We start from the raw sequence: 22156 nt of genomic DNA on the forward strand, positions 1-22156 counted from the left end.
AAGGTAAGCTGTCTTTGCATTAAGTATGTAAATTAAAAAAACATCTTGGAAAGAAGAACTAAAGGCAGCCGGAGAAATAGAAAAGGGACGAGACTGATTATGTGCATATTTTAAGCTGCTTGTTTCTCTGCATAAAAGAATTACAAAAGAAGCAGAAAATGTAGCACGGACAACATTCCAAGAATTTAATAAATGGAAATATTTCTCTATCCTCTCCTTTTGTTATTAAATTATAGATTAAAATAGGGAGCCTGAGCAAATATAGACACATATATCTCTTTGTGCGGAAGCTTATGCAGCGTCAAACAATTAAAAAAAAACCCTTGGAAGTGGCTAACAAATGGACTTGAGATCCTTTCTCGTTTATCTTTTCTTTTTTTAAAAAATCAAATCCAAGTTGCAAAATGCCTGCACTTAAGTAGGACATGGTACGCTCAAGATGTGGTTTGATGATAACTCTTATCACATCTCTGGCCTGTGGCTACACTGGCTGGGGCTGATGGAGCTGGAGTTCAGAACAGCGTGATAGCTACAGGTAAAGGGAGGTTGATTGACATAATTGTGTTTACAAGGAGAAGTCACCACAAGGTGACCATTTCTGTAGTTCTTCTGGTGGAAGTGGTGGCTGGTGCCCATTGGGAATGAAAGGGCAAAAGCTCAACAGTGGGTGAACCCAATGCCAAGCAGATCCAACTCACTATAGTTTCGTTCCCATTATACCACTGGAAAGTGCCCCAAACAATCTTGGGTAGTGTGGTTCGTTGAGGATGCTGTTGTTAGGAGACCGCATTCCCTTCATAGAACTAAAATTCCCAGAGTTCCCTGAGCAGAGGAATTGATTGCTAAGTCACTCTGGGAATTGTAGCTCAAGGCATTTTGCAGCCCGAGGCCAAGTTGGCACCTCCTGCCATTTGCTGTACAAAAGCAACCAGCCTGGTAGAATGACTCTTACTTTGCCACTGATAATGGAGCAGAAGAGGACGCTGCCCCTGAGGTCAGGAGCCTAGCCTAGCCTAAGGGGCACACACTGCCCTGTCCACCCACCTGCCTTTCAGCATTGGCCGCCTGAGGCAGCTGCTTCACTCTGCCTCATGGTAGCACCAGCCACGGACCTCCTGGATTGGTTTGGAAGGAAGAGGGCAGGCAGGTGGGAGCTGGCTGAGGACAGACTGTAGCTCAGGCATCCCCAAACTCGGCCCTCCAGATATTTTGGGACTACAACTCCCATCATCCCTAGCTAACAGTGGTCAGGGATGATGGGAATTGTAGTCCCAAAACATCTGGAGGGCCGAGTTTCAGGATGCCTGCTGTAGCTGGTGAGGCAGGACCCCATTTGTTCCCATGGACCAGCCACTGCAGCATTCAGCACAGTGAGGAAGGAGAGAAATGGAGACCTCTTTCCAGGGCCTCCTTGTCTCTTCTTTTCCTTGAGCTCTCTACCTCTCTTTCAAATCAGAACCAGTGAAGGCGGTGAAGGTCCTGTGTGAGTGTCTGGAGGAGATTGGAGGATGGATGGCGGCTAACAGATTGAGGTTGAATCCTGACAAGACAGAAGTACTGTATTTGGGGGACAGGAGGTGGACTGGTGTGGAGGACTCCCTGGTCCTGAATGGGGTAACTGTGCCCCTGAAGGACCAGGTACGCAGCCTGGGAGTCATTTTGGACTCACAGCTGTCCATGGAGGTGCAGGTCAATTCTGTGTCCAGGGCAGCTGTCTACCAGCTCCATCTGGGACGCAGGCTGAGACCCTACCTGCCCGCAGACCGTCTCGCCAGAGTGGTGCATGCTCTGGTTATCTCCCGCTTGGACTACTGCAATGCGCTCTATATGGGGCTACCTTTGAAGGTGACCCGGAAACTGCAACTAATCCAGAATGCGGCAGCTAGACTTGTGACTGGGAGCGGCTGCTGAGACCACATAACACCGGTCTTGAAAGACCTACATTGGCTCCCAGTACGTTTCCAAGCACAATTCAAAGTGTTGGTGCTGACCTTTAAAGCCCTAAACGGCCTCGGTCCAGTATATCTGAAGGAGCATCTCCACCCCTATCGTTCTGCCCGGACACTGAGGTCCAGCTCTGAGGGCCTTCTGGTGGTTCCCTCACTGGGAGAAGCCAAGTTACAGGGAACCAGGCAGAGGGCCTTCTCGGTAGTGGCGCCCGCCCTGTGGAACGCCCTCCCACCAGATGTCAAGGAAATAAACAACTACCTGACTGTTAGAAGACATCTGAAGGCAGCCCCTTTTAGGGAAGCTTTTAATGTTTGATGCATTACTGTATTTTAATATTTTGTTGGAAGCTGCCTAGAGTGGCTGGGGAAGTCCAGCCAGATGGGCGGGGATCCAGTGCAGCTGGATCACTGGTCTACTCAGTGCACCTGAAAGCCTTGCCATGTATGCCCTAATGGGGCAATCTCCACTGCCCTTATGGGATGCTCTGTTCCTGCAAATCCATTGACACATGATGAGACAAGAGCTTTTGCTACTTTAAAGCAAACTGGGCCTTCTCAATGGCAGTGTCTCTATTTCACTATAAGGGGACACGTTCTTAAGACCTGAGTAGTCACGAAAAGAATTACGGGGACATCTCACTTTACGGAGACAGATTCCTGTTTGTTCAGTTAAAAGATGCCCGTGGAAACTCAATCTCAGAAAAATAAACATCTAGTTCTATTGCTTTAGGATGGGAAGGGGGGAACTAGAGAGAAAAGTGAGAGTTTCGGGAAAGGCAAAGGGATTAGACGAAAGGAGAAAGGTTGCAGTTAAAACCATGATGAAACTTCAGGGGCTTCTGGGAGATCTGTTCATTAAGCATTCATCCTGCTCTGATCTTTGAGCGGGCTGTCGGACCCTGCCCCAGGTTGCGGGAGCAATGTTGCTGTTTGCTAGAACCTACCTGAGATCCTGTGCCTGAGCTTGCCTGGTTTCCTGCCTCATGTCCTGCCTTGGCCCTGTTGGACTGATTCCTAGCAGAACCCTTGGATTCGGGACCGGACCTGGACCCCGTTGCTCAGGTTACCCCCGGGTCCAGCACACCTGAAGGAAGCAGCTGCCCACACAGCTCTGATCTCCAGCAGAAGAGGGTGGAGAGGCATTTGGGGACTATTTGGAAGAGCTTCTCATCTGTGGGGCTTTCAGAGAACAGGTCTGGCTGAAGAACATAAGAAGAGCTGGATCAGGCCAGTGGCCCATGTAGTCCAGTCTCCTCTTCTCACAGTGGCTGACCAGTTGCCCCAAGGCAAAGGCAACAAGAAGGACTCAAGCATAGAAGCCCTCTCCCATCCTGTGGTTTCCAGTAGCCAGTATTCAGAAGCATTGCTGCCTCCATCTTTTGTAAAGACTGCGGAGAGAATAACTGGGTGCACTCTTCCCACCTTGGATCAAATCTATGCTTCCAGGTGCCATAAGAAAGCTGCAGAGATAGTGCAGGATAGTGCACACCCCAGAAATTATCTCTTTCAGCTTCTGCCTTCTGGAAGAAGGTCCAGGGTTATAAAGACTAGGACTAGCCGCCTGAGAAACAGTTTCTACCCAAATGGGATTTGGGTTTTAAACGAGTGCAAGGTAGTCTCTATGGGAGTATATTGTATTTAATTATGGGGTATCAGAGTTTTTAGGGGGCTAAGCAAGTTGGGATGGCTGGAATAGCAGGCTTGTTGGTTTCTGAATGTCTGATGTAGATTTTTCAATTTCATTGTTCTGTATGGGACAATGACAATAAAGATTATCGTATCTTATCGTATTGTATCGTAACTGTGGTGGCAGAGCATGGCAATTGTGGCTAACAGCCATTGGCCACCTTTTCCTCCATGCATTTCTCTAACACTCTTTCAAAGGCGACTAAGATGGCGGCCGCCAGTACCTCCTTAAACATAAGCAACCATCAAAATAGTGAGCTGGAGGGGCCTTGAGGTTGCCCATGAATGGTTAGCGGCACGTGATCAGAAGTCTGAGCAAGCACAGATGTCCACCTGGTGTCTTCCCTGAATTGCATTTTTTAAAAATTTAAATTATAGCAATTCTTTCCAAATTTGCATCTATTACATGTAAATCTCCACCTGTCCATTGTAATCAAATGGAAGCCCTCTATTTATTTGGCAATGCATAGCTAACCATCCTAAAAAATATGGTTCTGGGTTGTTGTTTTTTAAAGAAACTAAAAGTGGTGGTTTCTAAGCGTCGAAATTTGGTGCCCTCAACCAGATTTTGCCGTGAATTCACTGGCCATAGATGCAGAAAGCAAATATGTGGGTGGGGGAAGGAGAACCCCCACATCCCTGAAATCGTTGCCTCTTGTTCACCCGGCACTGAAAAAAATATCCCCTGTTCTCACAGGGAAAGTAAGAAGAGTTCTGTCTTGTTTTCTTTCTTCCTGGTTTTCGGTGAGGTTCTCCTTTGCAGGCAAAATGTTTTGCCCTCTCGCACGTCATTAAAAAGGGGAAGGGGAGGTCACTGGCCCCCAGACAAGAGAGAGGCCAGCGCTATTTATTCCATCTCCCAGGAGGAGAGACCAGCTGCCCCCTCCATCGCCACCGAAGTTTGGAATACCTCATGCAGGGGGTCAATGAGGAGATGGAAAAGCAAAGCAGGCAGGGGGAGATGGAGGGAAGGAAAACAAAGCAAAGACGTCTGCCAAGCTCAGGCCACCAAATCACTCAAAAGAAAGCTCAGCTGTTCTGTCAGCCGCTTCCATAAGGAGTGGTAAGTGCTGCCGCCAGAGGAGGCTCCCATTGAGGGTGAGCCATTACTGATTTCCCGCAAAATGGACATCAAGGAAATGGGCAGGATCAGAGAAGGGGGTCTGTATTAAGGGGGTCCCGGGTCTCAACCTCGGGAAGTGAGAATCCATCCATTTCGGTCTCTCTCTTTCTCATTTTTCAAGTCTAAAATTCAGTTCGGTTTGTGATTTTATTCAAAAAAATGGCTCATGAAGATCCAACAACATTTTTGTGTGGATTTTTCCTGCTCTCGCTCTCTCTATCGTCTATTTCTATCTCTACATTTATTTCTGATCTTTCTTGCAAGGAGCTCAAGGTGGTGACTGCTTTTAATGAAAGGGCTGGCCCTGGGCTGTTTTCATTGTAATTATCTGTATGTTTTTGACAGGGAGGGAGAGAATTTTAACTCGATGCATGCTTAATTGCTTTTTAATTACCCCCCCCTATGTTTTTAGCCACTCTTATTTTTACCTGTATGCAGCCTTGAGTCACTATGAAGGAAAATGGAGAGGTATAAATAATATATATATATAATAACACACAGTTCTCCCCCTCTTTGTTTCATCCCCACAACAAGCCTGTGAGGTAGGCTAGGCTGGGAGGCATTGACTGGCCAAGGTCGCCCAGCGAGCTTCATGGTCGAGCCGGGATTCGAACCCTGGTCTCCCAGGTCCTTGTCTGACACTCTAACCACCACATCAAACTGGCTTTCGATATATACACTGGCATGCAACTTTGCACAAAATTGCAAAGTGATTCCCACCAATATTCAGCATGTTTTAATTTCCCTAAGACATGCATTTTTTTATGCCCACTTTACCCCAGTGCATGCATTTTTTTCTAGGCGTTACTCAGCTAGGTAACTGCAGCACAAAATTTTGAGCAGTGCGAATTTTGAATTTTTTTTGGCTCACATACCATTTGAGAAAGTACAGAGCAGGTGGGTTCACTTTCCAATGAAAACTGGACTGAATTTCTTCCCACATCCCTAATCTTCTGTTACCCCACCCATAGCAGAGACTCCATCTGCACGGAATAGGCCACCCACTGCCAGTCGGAAAGATGATGTTTTCTACCGGCTAAACTGCTGCTCTCTTCTCCCTGAAGACCCCAGCAACAACCTCTGGGCAGAAGAGATGGTGATTTTACTATGTGGTCCTCTCAACAACCCTGTGAGGTTTGCTAGCTGGTCCAAAGATGCATGCTACCTCTATATCCTGGGCTCTCTAGCCCAAGTTCACTCTGCTGTCTTCCACTTGGCTCTTGATGGATGTTTGAGCTGGCAGATTAAAGACGCTTTTCGTAACGAAGCTGCCAAACCTTGTAAATAATTAGACAGTCAGGATGACAAATCAAGCCTCCTCATAATTCCTGGGTGTATAACGAGCCCTGATGCACTGAAATGTTCATAAATGAATGTGAAGTTTAGTGTGAGTTAGTCTCTGCACCTTTATCTCCTACCTCTGCAGTCGTAAGGATGTTGGAAGCAGCCTTGGACCAGGCCAGACTCTTCTACCCCTGTAATGCCTACTCTGACTTTCAGCAGCTCTCCAAGGTCTCTGACAGGCAGAGATCTTTCCCATCGGGTGCAGCACCAGAAATCCTTTCGACCAGAGTTGTCAGGGAGGTGTAAAGGCCCCAGTTGCTGGGTATCACAATCTGCTATTGCCCAAAAGTCGAACTTGTGGCTTCCCATAAAGAACATCTCATTGGCCACTCCCAGGCCACATCCCTCACTGATGCTGCTTCACCCCCAAGTGTTTCTGTCTGGAATGAATCCGTCCTTGAACCCTGACACTGCCTCTTGCTTGTCCGAATGTGGAATGGATGGGCAAACTAGCCAGCTGTAGAAAAGGATGATGTACCTCTCTTGCTCCACCTGTTTTTGCCCCTTGCCCTGCCCCCTCACATGGCCCTCAGGAGGTAACCCAGAAGGGAATGGGCTGCCCAAGTTTCCCCATCCCTGCTCTAAGGGGATAGGGGTTTATTACTGCGGTGCCACTGCAGAGAAGACCCTGCATCAAGTCCCTATCAAACAAACTGCACTCATCAATGCGACTAAAAGCTGGGGTCTCCCACTCTCTGCTGAACTTAGGGTGTTCAAAGAGGAGCGCCATTCACTGCCAAGGTCCCCACTCAAGCCAGATTCCCCAGTGGGTTTAAATGTGTGTCATTTAACCGGCACATCAGATCCTAGATGCCTTTTGGCGATGCAAACAGCCTGGTTGAGTTCACAGCCCGAGAAGCTCTGACACTGTGCTGAGAAACTTGACCGCACGCCACCAACCGCAGGGAAAATGTTCCAGCGAAAGATGGATCTCAGATTGAAGGAGGCTCTTGGCTTTCCTCCTCGCTTGGAGGACGGGGCTGAGCAGAGAAGACCCACCAGGGGGTCTTTACGACATAAATCTTGACAATTCCGTGGGTCTGGGCCATTTAAAACCTTGCCTTGCCAAGACTGCTCCTCGGGGGGCTGTGGGATGTGAAAGATGAGCGGGAACCAAACCCTGAGGAGAAGTACCGAGACACCGGGAACACTTTCCCAACATCAATAAGTGGGCTTCAAAGCGCTGGCGATTCGGCGGGCCTCCTTCTGACGCACGCATCCATGCAGGGGTGTAAAAGGATACCGCCAGAGTCCCGTCGGAACAGCCCAAATGGCGCAGGTACCGCTAAGCCAGACGTTTTTGTCAGCGGGCCTCGATAAATCAAGGATAAAATACAACTGTTTTTACAGCATCGCTCACACAGCCTGCGTCCCGGAAGGCTTTTAGAAAGATGAATTATACAGTTACAGGGTTATGGTATGTAACAAACGACAGCCCAGGGAGAGAGAGGAGCGATGGAGAGGAAAAGAGTTTCTTCTCTTTCTTTTTTTCCTAAAGGGGTCTGGGAAGGGACATAAAACAAGGAGGGGCACGAGGAAAAGGAATTATTTGTGGAGAGGAGAAAAGCACTACAGAAGAAATGTCAACAACAACAACAACACCATTTTTAAACGGCACTTCTTCTGAACCCTCAAAGCACTACCTATGACAGAAAATGTTCTGGAGTAGCTAAGAGGTGGAACTCACAGTGATGTCCACCAACCTAGATGGCTTTAGATCAGAAGCCAGCAAACTTTTTCAGCAGGGGGCCGGTCCACTGTCCCTCAGACCTTGTGGGGGGCCGCACTATATTTTTTTTGGGGAAATGAATGAATTCCTATGCCCCACAAATAACCCAGAGATGCATTTTAAATAAAAGCACACATTCTACTCATGTAAAAACACCAGGCAGGCCCCACCAATAACCCAGAGATGCATTTTAAATAAAAGGACACATTCTACTCATGTAAAAACACACTGATTCCTGGACTGCCCACGGGCCAGATTGAGAAGGCAATTGGGCCACACCTGGCCCCCGGGTCTTAGTTTGCTTTACCCTTGCTTTAGATGGATTATAAAAAATCACAGAGAAGAGGGCTATCGATGGCTACTAGCTATGGTGGTCCTTCTCTGCCTTCACAGCTGGAGGCAGCAATGTTCCTGAATGCCCACTGCTAGAAGTCACAGGAAGAGAGAGTGTCTTGTGATTGAATTCTGCCTGTGGGTTTCCCAAAGGCGTCTCGTTGGGAACAGGATGCTAGATAAATGGGCCACTGGCCTGATCCAGCAGGCTCTTCTTATGTCATAAGGACTAGAACGGTTTGAACTGGAATCTTTCACAGGCCTGTTAAGTATAATTGTTCAATTCACACTGAAATGGAGACTGCCTGTGTGTATTGCTGAAAGGGTTAAACCAGAAAATCCCATTGAAGCTAAAGAAGAGCAAGAAGAGCTCTCTAAGCAGGTTGATAATTAACTGTTATTGTTCTCTGATAGCTTAGCACGTTGTGTTTAACCTTAGATCACATGGGAGGCTATTGAACTGCAAATCGCCATCTTGGGGACTTGGTCTTTGGGTCTTTTGTTCCCAGGCTCTGTTGGAGAAGGCTGTGAAAATGACTAACCCCAAGGAGCTCAACAGCCTGAGGCTGCAATGAAAGCTAATGGAACCTGTGGAAGACAGAGAGCTCTGTTTATCAGCTCTGATTATAAGCTATTTTATTTTTAAGAAGACGAACCTATGCCTTGAACAGGCATATGCCTTACGGAATTATTTGGATGTGTCTTTGACAGTTTTGTACCTGTTTTGAAGAAGGTTCTGCAAGTAAAGTTCTGAATAATACTTACAGGTCTGGAAAAAGTTTTATTCCAAAAGGAGTCAGTTTTTGTGCATCCAGTTGCTTCATGCTGTGAAAGATTAATATCTGCGCTAAGGTCTACATATGAGATGCTGCTATGTATTGAGCCAGGGACATTGTGCATGCAAAGTTGGTGCTCTCTCACTGAGCTATGGCCCTTCCTCAATGGAGAGAGCAGGAACTTGTTCCCTGGACTCATCTCTCCACCGTGTAACTCTGGCTGATCCTGCAGACCTTGACTTGCCAAGAGCTGAAATTCTCCAGCAGAAAGCCTTTCCTACTGATAGAGGTTCCCCATGTGGTCTAGAAATTTTCCCGGGATGTAAATCACGCAGACCATTTATTTATTTGACAAACTTGTGAGATCATTTTCCAAGAAAAATAAATCTTCCCGATGAAATACACACTTTGAAAAAAAAAAAGAGGAAAATCAGATTAACACCAGCTAAAAAGCACCATTTCACACCAGAATGCAACTTAAAAACAACACAAAAGTTGCAATAGCTCAGCATAAACATAACTATACCAAAATCAAAACTTAGCACTACTTTTGTAAGACAGATCAGATCAGCCACTGACAGTTAACAAAAGAAGATGGGTCTTCAAGGCCCATTTGAAAGCACCAATGGATGGCACTCACCTAACATCACATGAAATGGAGTCCCATGAGTGTGGGGCTGCCAACAAGCCAATTTCTATGCAGTCACCAGCCTGGTTGCCTTAACAGGTGGGCATTTAACATAAAAGCATAAGACAAGTCTGCTAGATCAGAACCCACCCCTCTCCCTCTTGCGTGATGGTAATTGTTTGGGGGGAAAGGATGAGGGGCTGCTCATCAGATTTGCAGATGACACTAAACTGAGAGGGATAGCTAATGCCATGCGGAAGATGGAATCAGAATTCAATATGGCTTTTACAGACTGGAGAACTGAGCCCAAACTAACAAAATGAATTTCAATAGGGACATATGTAAGGTTCTGCGCTTAGGCAGGAAGAATCAGCTGCACCAATATAAGATGAGGGATACCTGGCTTACTAGGGACGTGGGTGGCGCTGTGGGTTAAACCACAGAGTCTAGGGCTTGCCAATCAGAAGGTCGGCAGTTCGAATCCCCGCAACGGGGTGAGCTCCTGTTGCTCGGTCCCAGCTCTTGCCAACCTAGCAGTTCGAAAGCACGTCAAAGTGCAAGTAGATAAATAGGTACCATTCCAGCTTTAAGGTAAACGGTGTTTACGTGTGCTGCTCTGGTTCGCCAGAAGCGGCTTAGTCATGCTAGCCACATGACCCAGAAGCTGTACACCGGCTCCCTCGGCCAATAAAACGAGATGAGCGCCGCAACCCCAGAGTCGGCCACGACTGGACCTAATGGTGAGGGGTCCCTTTACCTTTACCTGGCTTACTAGCAGTACATGTGAAAAGGATCTAGGGGTTTTTGTAGGCCAGAAGCTGAACATGAGTCAACAGGGTGATGCAGTAGCAAAAAAACCCCTAATGCTATTCTAGGCTGCATCAACAAATGTCTAGTGTCCAGATCAAGGGAAGACATAGGACCACTCTATTCTGCCATGGTCAGAGCACACCCGGAATACTGTGTTAAGTTCTGGGCACCACAATTTAAGGAGGATGTTGACAAGCTGGAGTGTGAGAAGAGGACAATGACTGAGATGAGCAAGGGTCTGGAAACCAATCCTTATGAGGAACAGTTGAAGGAGCTGGGTATGTTTAATCTGAAAAAGAGGAGACTGAGAAGAGATATGATAGAGGCGGATGCTGGTGACTGGTTTGGTCACACGGCACAGTGCCTCTGGGGTGCCACAGAGGGTGCTGCAACTATGTTGTAGAATGGAAGTTGAGAGGCGGGGGCAAGTTCATGAGTCAACAGGGTGATGCGGCAACCATAAAAAAGCTAACACTATTCTAGGCTGCATCAGCAGAAGTCTAGTGTCCAGATCAAGGGAAGTCATAGTCTGGCTCTATTCTGGGGAGGTAATAGTACCACTCTATTCTGCCTTTGGGGCGCGGGTGGCGCTGTGGGTAAAACCTCAGTGCCTAGACTTGCTGATCGTATGGTCGGCGGTTCGAATCCCTGCGGCGGGGTGAGCTCCCCTCGTTCGGTCCCAGCTCCTGCCCACCTAGCAGTTCGAAAGCACTCTTAAGTGCAAGTAGATAAATAGGTACCGCTTTATAGCGGGAAGGTAAATGGCGTTTCCGTGTGCTGCGCTGGTGCTGGCTCGCCAGCTGCAGCTTCGTCACGCTGGCCACGTGACCCGGAAGTGTCTTCGGACGGCGCCGGCTCACGGCCTATAGAGCGAGATGAGCATGCAACCCTAGAGTTGGACACGACTGGCCCGTACGGGCAGGGGTACCTTTACCTTTACCTTTATTCTGCCTTAGTCAGACCACACTTGGAATACTGTGTCCAATTCTGTGCACCACAATTTAATAAGGATGTTGACAATCTGGAAGGTGTGCAGAGGAGGGCAACCAAGATGACCCAGGGTCTGGAAACCACAATCTGAGAACCTGGAATGTCTGCAGCTGGAACATGTGTAGGTGATCAAGATGATCAAAGGTCTGGAAACCAAGCCTTATGAGGAACGGTTGAGGGAGCTGAGTATGTTTGGCTTGGAAAAGAGGAGACTGGGAGGTGATGGGATAGCTACCTTCAAATATCTTAAGGGTTGTCACATGGAAGATGGAGCAAACTTGTTTTCTGCTGTTCTAGAAGGTAGGATGCGAACCAATGGATTCAAATAACAAGAAAGGACATTCTGACGAAACAGTAGGGAGACCTTTCTGATGGTAAGAGCTTTTCAACAGTGGAACAGACTACCTGAGAAGGTGGTGAACTCTCCTTCACTGGAGGTTTTTAAACCAAGTTTGTATGGCCATCTGCCAGGGTGTGCTTCCTGCGTTGTAAGAGATTGGGATAGTTGATCTTTCAGGATCCCGTCCACGTCTCCAATTTTTTGATTCTGTAAGGATGCCTGAATCGGCCTTTTGCTTTTCCCTATTTTGTGGAAGCAGCAAGGAAGCAAAGGAAGATGATAAAAGCCTCAGAAGAATTGCCCAGCAGGTACAGCTGAGGAGGAAGCAGAGAAAGCCAGCTGTCAGAGGAAAATGCCGAGGCTGGCCGCTATGCGTCTTTCGCCATGGAAATTAGCAGCCTCTGCTACCTGTATAGATGCTAATTTGAGCTGGTACAAAACACATCGCAGCAAATCCATCCCTGCTTTCCCCCGCCGCAACCCTGAGAAGCAAAGAGTAAACAAGAGCTGATCTCTCAATCCCTTCTCGTGGCACACAAGTCTTTATTATGGGAGAAAGGAGAGCAGTTTGTTGTTTTAAAAAGCGTATTATAATTGGACACGGCGATGTCAGGGGCACAAATTAAATGTAATAGGAAATGAAAATAAAGAGAGGAGGGTTTGCAAACAAGGCTGCTGCCGCTATTACGAGACGGGCCGTGATATATGTCAGAGCATCTGTCTGCCTTAGGGAGACCTGAGGGCAGAACGACACGTTACCAAGGACACAGAATTGGAGACCTGAGGTGGGTCTCCCCAATTTCACGCTCTCCAAATTTCAGCTCATGCTATGCCTTCTTGATGCTGCACCGTGGCAGCCCAATACATTTTGGCGCTTGAGGTGGACCCCAAAATGGCGCCCGTCCCTGCCAGGGAAGAAGGGGTGAGTGAAGATCAACAACAGGAACTGCTGCCCCTGTGGAGACTGCCGCCTGAGGCAGCCGCTTCACCTTGTCTCATGGCTGAACCAGCCCTGGGTGTCCGCTTCCTAAGTCCCGCCCAACACAACCTCATTGGTCACTGCAGGCAGGGGAAGGTGGGGAAATGGTAACAGTGGCAGAAGAAGCAGATTGACAGATGCATGGCACCTGCCAGGAAGCTAGCACACTGGCTCCGCCCCATCCTGTGAGCCACTTCTGACGTCAGGATACAGGGCAGGACCAGCCCTAGGCAGTTTGTTGCCTAAGGCGAGAAACAAGATGGTGCCCTCCAGATTCATGCATAGAAGCTGCCTGGAGTGGCAGGCGGATCTGTCAATCTGCCTCTTCACCCCTGAGGGCAGTAGTCTAGCTTAGTGAGCACCAGGTTATAACAACAACAACAATCATTTACAGATAGGTAGCTGTGTTGGTCTGCCATAGTCAAAACAACAACAAAATTTTTTTCCCTTCCAGTAGCACCTTAAAGACCAACTAAGTTTGTTCTTGGTATGAGCTTTCGTGTGCATGCACACTTCTTCAGATACACTGAAACAGAAGTTGCCAGATCCTTCTATATAGTGAGAAGGTGGGGAGGGGTATTACTCAGAAGGGTGGTGGGAATGGGTGATTGGCAGATAGCTGTGATGAGCCTGTTGACGACTCTTAACGACTGCAATAGGTCTTACAGGAAAAACGACTGCAATAGGTCTTACAGGGGTGAGAAGGTGAAAAATGGCTTTGTCATGTATAATGAGATAAGAATCCAATGTCCAAAGACACGGATTCTTATCTCATTATACATGACAAAGCCATTTTTCACCTTCTCACCCCTTGCTTTTTCCTGTAAGACCTATTGCAGTCGTTAAGAGTCGTCAACAGGCTCATCACAGCTATCTGCCAATCACCCATTCCCACCACCCTTCTGAGTAATACCCCTCCCCACCTTCTCACTATATAGAAGGATCTGGCAACTTCTGTTTCAGTGTATCTGAAGAAGTGTGCATGCACACGAAAGCTCATACCAAGAACAAACTTAGTTGGTCTTTAAGGTGCTACTGGAAGGGATAACAACAACCATTATTATTTATTATTTGTTCCCCGCCCATCTGGCTGGGTTTCCCCAGCCGCTCTGGCTGGCTTCCAACAAAGTTTAAAAATACATCAAAATGTCACACATTAAAAACTTCCCTAAACAGGGCTGCCTTCAGATGTCTTCTAAATGTCTGGTAGTTGCTTATCTCTTTGACATTTGATGGGAGGGTGTTCAACAGGGCGGGCGCCACTACCGAGAAGGCCCTCTGCCTGGTTCCCTGTAACTTCACTTCTTGCAGTGAGGGACCCGCCAGAAGGTCCTCAGCGCTGGACCTCAGCCTCTGGGCTGAATGATGGGGGTGGAGATGCTCCTTCAGGTATACTGGACCGAGGCCATTTAGGGCTTTGAAGGTCAGCACCAACACTTTGAATTGTGCTCAGAAACATACTGGGAATCAATGTAAGTTGGCTGCCTATCCCAGGCTGTTCTGTCTGCACAACACCTCACTGCCACTCCCCAGAACCTGCAGCCCAAGGCAGTCCCTTACTCTGCCTAACGGTAGAACCCGCACTGTGTTACAGGATGCATTGACGTAGGCATGGAATAAAGCCATGCACTTTATTCTTTCCTACTGAAACCAAGGATATTTCCTTTAACAATGCTTAGTTCTGATGGAATCATGCCCAGTGATTCATCAAATGAGCTTTTCTGATCAATCAATCAATCAATCAATCAATCCTGCACCTTTTTTTTTAAAAGGGTAGTGGTGCCTCAGGCATATTTTCCTAATGGCAGTTTATGATACCTAAACAGAGCCTGCATGTTCAGCTGCAGTATACCCTCAGGTAGCAGAAGCTGGGGTTGGGGAAAGACGCCCAGAGAGGACTCCAGTTAAGCCCCATTATACCTCTCCTCTGTGAATTTGTCAAGTCCTTCTTAAAAGGCACTTAATTGGCCAGCATGCCATCTTGTGGCAAGGAGTTCCACACACTGAACTTTGCAAAGAGCTCCCTCTTCTTGTTTCCTCAACCTTAGGCCAGTCAATTTCACTGTGTAGCCTTGAGTACCAAGATTTTCAGAGATGAAGAGGGAGAGGTAAGAAGAGAGAGGGGGAGAATGACAGAGAGTGGATGGGACCAATAAATGGGGGCACGGGATGGTTGAAACCATGAAGATTTGGGCTGGCTCAGTCACAAACTTGGCAGCTGTCCAGGGCAGCATCACTTGAAGCGCTGGGCTATTCCTGAATAAACCCACCTCAGAACCTTCTGCAACATTTTGCACTGAGAGACAGTATGGTGTAGTGGTTAGAGTGTCAGACTAGGACTGGGGAGACCTGGCCTCAAATCCTCACTAAGCTATGAAGCTCACTGGGTGACCTTGGGCCACTCTTACTGCTTCGCAGGGTCGTTGTGAGGATAAAATGAGGAGGAGGAGATCTAGGTTTGAAATCTTGAGCTCCTTGGAGAAACGATGGGATAGAAATGCGATAGATAATATAAATAAACATTCCCACTTCCCCAAAATGATGCATGAATCAAACCCTGGCGATTGCTTTAAAATTGCACTTCTCCAGATTTTGTGTTGCCGTTCTGCAACCCCAAACATGAATAAATTAGATGAAATTAGATGAAAGCATTGGCGAAAATAACACAAACCATGCATTAGGTATGGGAAAATAGCTTGCAAAAATGGGCATATTATGTAAAACTCCACACACAAACGTGTGCATTTGGCAGGCTGGTGTAGTGGCAGGCTAGGACCTGGGAGACCAGAGTTCAAATCCCCACTTGTTGGGATGTTGTGGGGATTAAATGGAGAGTAGGAGAACCTCGTAATTCACCTTGAGTTCCTTGGTGGGGGTGGGGGGTAAGTCCAGATAAAAAGGCAATAAATGAAGATGAGAAGACATGCATCCTGAAATCCTGGCCAATTTGGATGAGGACTTAAAAAGAGAGAGCGCTTATGTGGAATTGTGGCAAAATGAGCATAAGACTGAAAAAAAGGAGGGAAAAAATGAAATGGGATGGTTCGCTTATCCCTTTCCTGAACAGATTCTCTGTGCAAAGAATCTGGTCCAGGCTGGGGTCTAAATGAATGGCTTCCATAATTTTTTCCCAAAGCTAGACTTGCTGCCCAGCTCAGCGAGAGAAGAAAACAAGCAAAACTGAAGTGGCCAGTTTCTTTCATCCTGACCCTTGAGTCAGCTCTGATGATTAAGGCTATGTGTCGGTCATCTGAGGTTCTTTAACCGTACAAAGAGGTCATGGAATGATTGAGCCCAGAATCCAACATCTCAAGGACCTTCGCTTCCTTTCCTTTGGTTTCGCAACAAATCCCTTGGTCTTTAGGATTGCAATGAGAAGCTTGAGGATATGACGGCGTGGCCTGATGGAAAGGTCAGGTGCTGGTTTTTAGGGGGAGGTCCCAGGTTCAGTCTTCTGGTAGGGCTGGGATAGTCTCCTTCCTCAAACCCTGGAGAGCTGCTGGCAGTCAGAGTAGACAATATTGATCTAGATTGACCGATGGTTTGACTCAGGGCAAGGGAGTGTCTTAGGTTCCTATGGTGTTTGTGTGTGTCTTTGTTTGGGAGGGTGATTTTATCAGAGCTTGCAATTAGGAAAGAAAGGTTCGGAGGGCACTCCCCAGAACCTGCAGCCCAAGGCAGTCCCTTACTCTGCCTAACGGTAGAACCCGCACTGTGTTACAGGATGCATTGACGTAGGCATGGAATAAAGCCATGCACTTTATTCTTTCCTACTGAAACCAAGGATATTTCCTTTAACAATGCTTAGTTCTGATGGAATCATGCCCAGTGATTCATCAAATGAGCTTTTCTGATCAATCAATCAATCAATCAATCCTGCACCTTTTTTTTTAAAAGGGTAGTGGTGCCTCAGGCATATTTTCCTAATGGCAGTTTATGATACCTAAACAGAGCCTGCATGTTCAGCTGCAGTATACCCTCAGGTAGCAGAAGCTGGGGTTGGGGAAAGACGCCCAGAGAGGACTCCAGTTAAGCCCCATTATACCTCTCCTCTGTGAATTTGTCAAGTCCTTCTTAAAAGGCACTTAATTGGCCAGCATGCCATCTTGTGGCAAGGAGTTCCACACACTGAACTTTGCAAAGAGCTCCCTCTTCTTGTTTCCTCAACCTTAGGCCAGTCAATTTCACTGTGTAGCCTTGAGTACCAAGATTTTCAGAGATGAAGAGGGAGAGGTAAGAAGAGAGAGGGGGAGAATGACAGAGAGTGGATGGGACCAATAAATGGGGGCACGGGATGGTTGAAACCATGAAGATTTGGGCTGGCTCAGTCACAAACTTGGCAGCTGTCCAGGGCAGCATCACTTGAAGCGCTGGGCTATTCCTGAATAAACCCACCTCAGAACCTTCTGCAACATTTTGCACTGAGAGACAGTATGGTGTAGTGGTTAGAGTGTCAGACTAGGACTGGGGAGACCTGGCCTCAAATCCTCACTAAGCTATGAAGCTCACTGGGTGACCTTGGGCCACTCTTACTGCTTCGCAGGGTCGTTGTGAGGATAAAATGAGGAGGAGGAGATCTAGGTTTGAAACCTTGAGCTCCTTGGAGAAACGATGGGATAGAAATGCGATAGATAATATAGATAAACATTCCCACTTCCCCAAAATGATGCATGAATCAAACCCTGGCGATTGCTTTAAAATTGCACTTCTCCAGATTTTGTGTTGCCGTTCTGCAACCCCAAACATGAATAAATTAGATGAAATTAGATGAAAGCATTGGCGAAAATAACACAAACCATGCATTAGGTATGGGAAAATAGCTTGCAAAAATGGGCATATTATGTAAAACTCCACACACAAACGTGTGCATTTGGCAGGCTGGTGTAGTGGCAGGCTAGGACCTGGGAGACCAGAGTTCGAATCCCCACTTGTTGGGATGTTGTGGGGATTAAATGGAGAGTAGGAGAACCTCGTAATTCACCTTGAGTTCCTTGGTGGGGGTGGGGGGGAAGGCCAGATAAAAAGGCAATAAATGAAGATGAGAAGACATGCATCCTGAAATCCTGGCCAATTTGGATGAGGACTTAAAAAGAGAGAGCGCTTATGTGGAATTGTGGCAAAATGAGCATAAGACTGAAAAAAAAGGAGGAAAAAAATGAAATGGGATGGTTCGCTTATCCCTTTCCTGAACAGATTCTCTGTGCAAAGAATCTGGTCCAGGCTGGGGTCTAAATGAATGGCTTCCATAATTTTTTCCCAAAGCTAGACTTGCTGCCCAGCTCAGCGAGAGAAGAAAACAAGCAAAACTGAAGTGGCCAGTTTCTTTCATCCTGACCCTTGAGTCAGCTCTGATGATTAAGGCTATGTGTTGGTCATCTGAGGTTCTTTAACCGTACAAAGAGGTCATGGAATGATTGAGCCCAGAACCCAACATCTCAAGGACCTTCGCTTCCTTTCCTTTGGTTTCGCAACAAATCCCTTGGTCTTTAGGATTGCAATGAGAAGCTTGAGGATATGACGGCGTGGCCTGATGGAAAGGTCAGGTGCTGGTTGTTAGGGGGAGGTTCCAGGTTCAGTCTTCAGGTAGGGCTGGGATAGTCTCCTTCCTCAAACCCTGGAGAGCTGCTGGCAGTCAGAGTAGACAATATTGATCGAGATGGACCGATGGTTTGATTCAGGGCAAGGGAGTGTCTTAGGTTCCTATGGTGTTTGTGTGTGTCTTTGTTTGGGAGGGTGATTTTATCAGAGCTTGCAATTAGGAAAGAAAGGTTCGGAGGGCATTTGATCCTTCTGTGTCTCTTCCTAAGACCAGAAGCCAAATTCATCATGCCAGTCCACAAACTTTGCAGATTTAAGGTTTAACTTGCACAGTCGTGGGACCATCCAACCTCTGCTTAAAAGCCTCCAGTGAAGGAGAGTCCATCGCTTTCTGAGGCAAGTCCATTCCACTGTAATGCATTTCTGTATGTTGTTTTCACTAAGATGCAATTTTTGCACGCATCTGGTTGCAGAACTGCGTTGCAAAATTTGGAAGAGTGCACATTTCAAAGGCAAACAGAGTTTCTTTTTTGTGTGTGTATTGATTCAGGAAGTGTGAATTTGGGGAGTTCACCCTAAAATGTGAACTAAACAAATTTCTCCCACATCTCCTTACAAAAACTCACTGAGTTACCTTGGACCTGTTTCCCTCTCCTCTCTGTCTTTCTGGATAATCCCTTGCTGCAAGGATAAAAGCGGGGGGAAACCCATAGATATCTTTCTGAGCTCCATGGGGTTGGGGGCTAGAGAAGCAGAATACAAATCCAGTAAATAAAAAGCACAGTAAGGGGTGTGTGGGTGGAGCTGTCCATTTCGCTTTCTCTTGGTTTCCTATATTTTCAATCTTAAATTCAGTTCTTCAGATTTCCTCATCAGATATATATTCACCAGCATTTGGGTGCTATTTCCTCCTAACAGACACATGTTTGCATGCCATTTTCCTATAAATGCACAATTTCTCCAAATACAATGCATCCTATACATCCTAAGCATTGGTCTAATATGCATCTTTACATACACTTCACCCTGCACTTAGGTAGGTTCACTTTGAAATGTGACCTCAATACAATTCCTCTCCTACCACTATTTGACAGGGGACCGTGTGCAGGAGCTTCTCTGGTGCCCCAGAAGGAGAAAAGTCACTTGTCCTTTCTTGTGGACACCAGTTCCAAGGTCTTCTTCTGGCACACTGCCACCTCATTGTGCTCCACAGAAGATGGCCTTGTTACCTGTCCTGACCCATTTCACACAGTTCAGCTTCCCATGTGCACAAGCAACCCCAGAGGTCTGTGTGAAAGGGTACATTTGCAGGGGCAGCTGCACGTCTTCCAGAATCCATCAGATTTGTACAACAGTGGCTTAAGAGTATCTTTTGGCACAGAGTGGGGAAGGAAGACTCGGAGCATAATGAGCTCCACAACTCTGAAAGCTTCACCCCTGCTACAAATTCAGGTGCTCCCACATAAATACAGTGGTGACCCAGAGCTGTGTGAGGCCCCACACTCATGTTTGCTCACAAAAGGGTGGCATGGGAGAGCCTGGTAGTGTGGACTGGAGTTGGCTCAGTTTTGCAACGCAGTCCCCGGGGGAGAAGGTATTGTGTGTTTCTTTCAGCCTGTTCGCTTTGGAACATGCGAAGTCCTTCTGAGTGGCCATGAAAAAGTGAGGCCAGTCTAGAGAGTTCAGTGCAGGCAGTTTTAATTGAGTCAAGAGAATGTCTGATCAGATTAACTTGACCCATTACTTTGGTCAATACTGTTAAGTGATTCTGTAACTAGATCACTTTCCTCTTCCTGGATCTCCGAGCAAGGGAGAAAATCGTTATGCTAAGAGAGGAGGGACCCTTTTTCTTGGTTGCACCAGCTGGAGAGCAGTTAAGGGTAAGCCAGACATGTACCAACAGACTAAAGGCTGCGATCCGAAGCATGCCAACTCCGAGGGAAGCTCAGTAGGAGCCAGTGGGATTTGCTTCCAAGTAGCAACCATATGCAAGCCCAGCTTGACTGCGATGGAACTTACCAACCGAATGTGCTTTTAGCATCCGTGGATGTTCAGATCCAGTCTAATGACATCACCCACCCCTCAAAAAAAGAAAAGACCATTTGCTTTGAAATGGCAATTAACTGCCACTAAGAAACATGCTAAGCTAGATTCATCTCTCTCTCTCTCTCTCTCTCTCTCTCTCTCTCTCTCTCTCTCTCTCTCTCCTTTAATGTGGATCGCAGGCTTAGCAAAAGACCCCCCCCCAAACGCCAAACATGACCTCTCTCTTTCCCCCCAACGTGAAATGGTTTGGCTGAATTTGGGGGCGCATCCCCCAGACCACTTGACACCGATTAGCTGCCTCTCAACCCGCTCACACTCTCCACGTTTTTTGCCCACACAGCCAGGGGAGCTGGCGAGGGGCAAAAGGGTGGATTTAGGATGACCTTTTCCAGGAAAAGCATGCTTTTCGGGAAGCTGACATTCTGTATGTCCATAGGCAGTGTGGGATGGGGGGAGAATCATGATGGATCCAGCCATTCGCGACGGAACAACGCGACCTCGCAAAGTCTGCTTTCGCGAATTCACCTTTCCAGACCTCACACCTGGTCACTCACCCACCGCCTCTCAACTTATAGGCTTCCCCGCTGGGGTCAGCCCTGGCCGGTGGGGAGACAGACACCTCCGGGAGCAGGAAACGCTTCCTGGCAAATCTTTGAACCCGGCGCACAGCCGCGCATGCATGGAGACGAACCGAGCAGCCCGCAGCCGACGACCCACAAATCTGGCGCTGAAAAGCCACTCCGAGGGAAGCTGGGCTTCTTCTCCACTCACCTGTCAGGATCAGCGTGAAAATGTACAAGATCCCCTTCATCCTGGCTTAGATCCCGGGCCCTTCTTCCCGTGTGGCAAAAGCTCAGGAGGAGGAGGAGGGGGAGGGAATCAAAAGAGGACAGTTCTTGACCCCTTCAATCCCAAACGCATAAGAATCCCCAAGCGCTTTTGGGGACCCAGCCTTGGTCCTGATGGGAGAGCATCTCTGCTGGACGGCTTAGCCCTTCAGTTCCTGCCAAGGTGGCTCAGGAAGGAGTGGATGGGCTTCGCATATCCCTCTCTAACTTCGAGATCGAGTCAGGCGAGCTGGCTCCCCCCTCCCGTCTCCTTTGCAAACTTCTCGCAGAGAGGAGAAAAGGAAGAAGGGGGGGATGAAAAACACTACACTGGCCACCCAGTTTGGAATTCAAGGCGGAGATCAGGTCAAGCAGACAGGACATCCATAGCTCCTGCAGTCCGTCTTGGGTTCGGTGCGCAAAAGCAGGGAGTTGCGGGTGGGAAGCCAAGAGGCCAGCCTAATTTCGGGAGCTGGATGCACCGGCTTCTTCCTCCTCGCAGCTTTTCTCAGCTCTGTGCCTGCCTCTGCTCCGAAACGCTGCTTTCTCTCTGCCTGGTCAGGGAACAGCTGGAGCAGCCTTAAAGGGGCAGGAGCAGACAGAGCTTTCCAAAGGGACGAGGAGCGCCGCTCGCCGACCACCCTCCATCACCTCCCGCGCCCCCTCCGCCACTCCTCGGACCTTCCTGCCGCGATTTGCTCCCGAGTCATTTGATAGGGACGGGCCAGGGTTTGTTCCAGAACAATGGAAGGCAGGGTAATCAGGAGCAGGGAAATCGAGGCTATAAAGTTCAAGAGCGCTGCTGCTGGAGGAGGAGAAGGAGGGGAGTTGGAGCGGGGGACGACGACGACGCTGGGTTTGCCAGAGCGGAATTTTAATCGGTTATGTACAGTTGCTGCTTGCAAAGAATAACATGAGAGGGTAGGGTCCCCCCCCCGATTTTCTTTGTAGAGGTTCAGGAGGGCAACGGGTGCCCTTTTATGATGGTGCAGCCGATGCGAACATCATTATTGCCTGCCTTCATTTTCTTCCTACCTGTCACCAGTCAGTTCAGCTTT

The 22156-nt window shown here is 47.8% G+C and overlaps 1 protein-coding gene across 2 annotated transcripts in view; it reads right to left on the reverse strand.

Moving 5' to 3' along the window:
- The window catches only part of GFRA4 (GDNF family receptor alpha 4), a 138474-nt gene extending 116549 nt beyond the window's left edge, over positions 1-21925 (reverse strand). Inside the window, exon 1 of one of the 2 annotated variants that reach the window (XM_083571564.1) lies at positions 21043-21925. In XM_083571564.1, coding sequence (XP_083427690.1) covers positions 21043-21082 — 40 coding nt within the window. In that variant the 5' untranslated portion in view covers positions 21083-21925. The remainder of the gene's footprint in view (positions 1-21042) is intronic. The other variant, XM_083571563.1, reaches the window with a different exon arrangement.
- Positions 21926-22156: the final 231 nt, after the last annotated feature.

Source organism: Podarcis filfolensis, assembly GCF_964270895.1.
Source record: "Podarcis filfolensis genome assembly, chromosome: 9".
NCBI lineage: Eukaryota > Metazoa > Chordata > Lepidosauria > Squamata > Lacertidae > Podarcis > Podarcis filfolensis.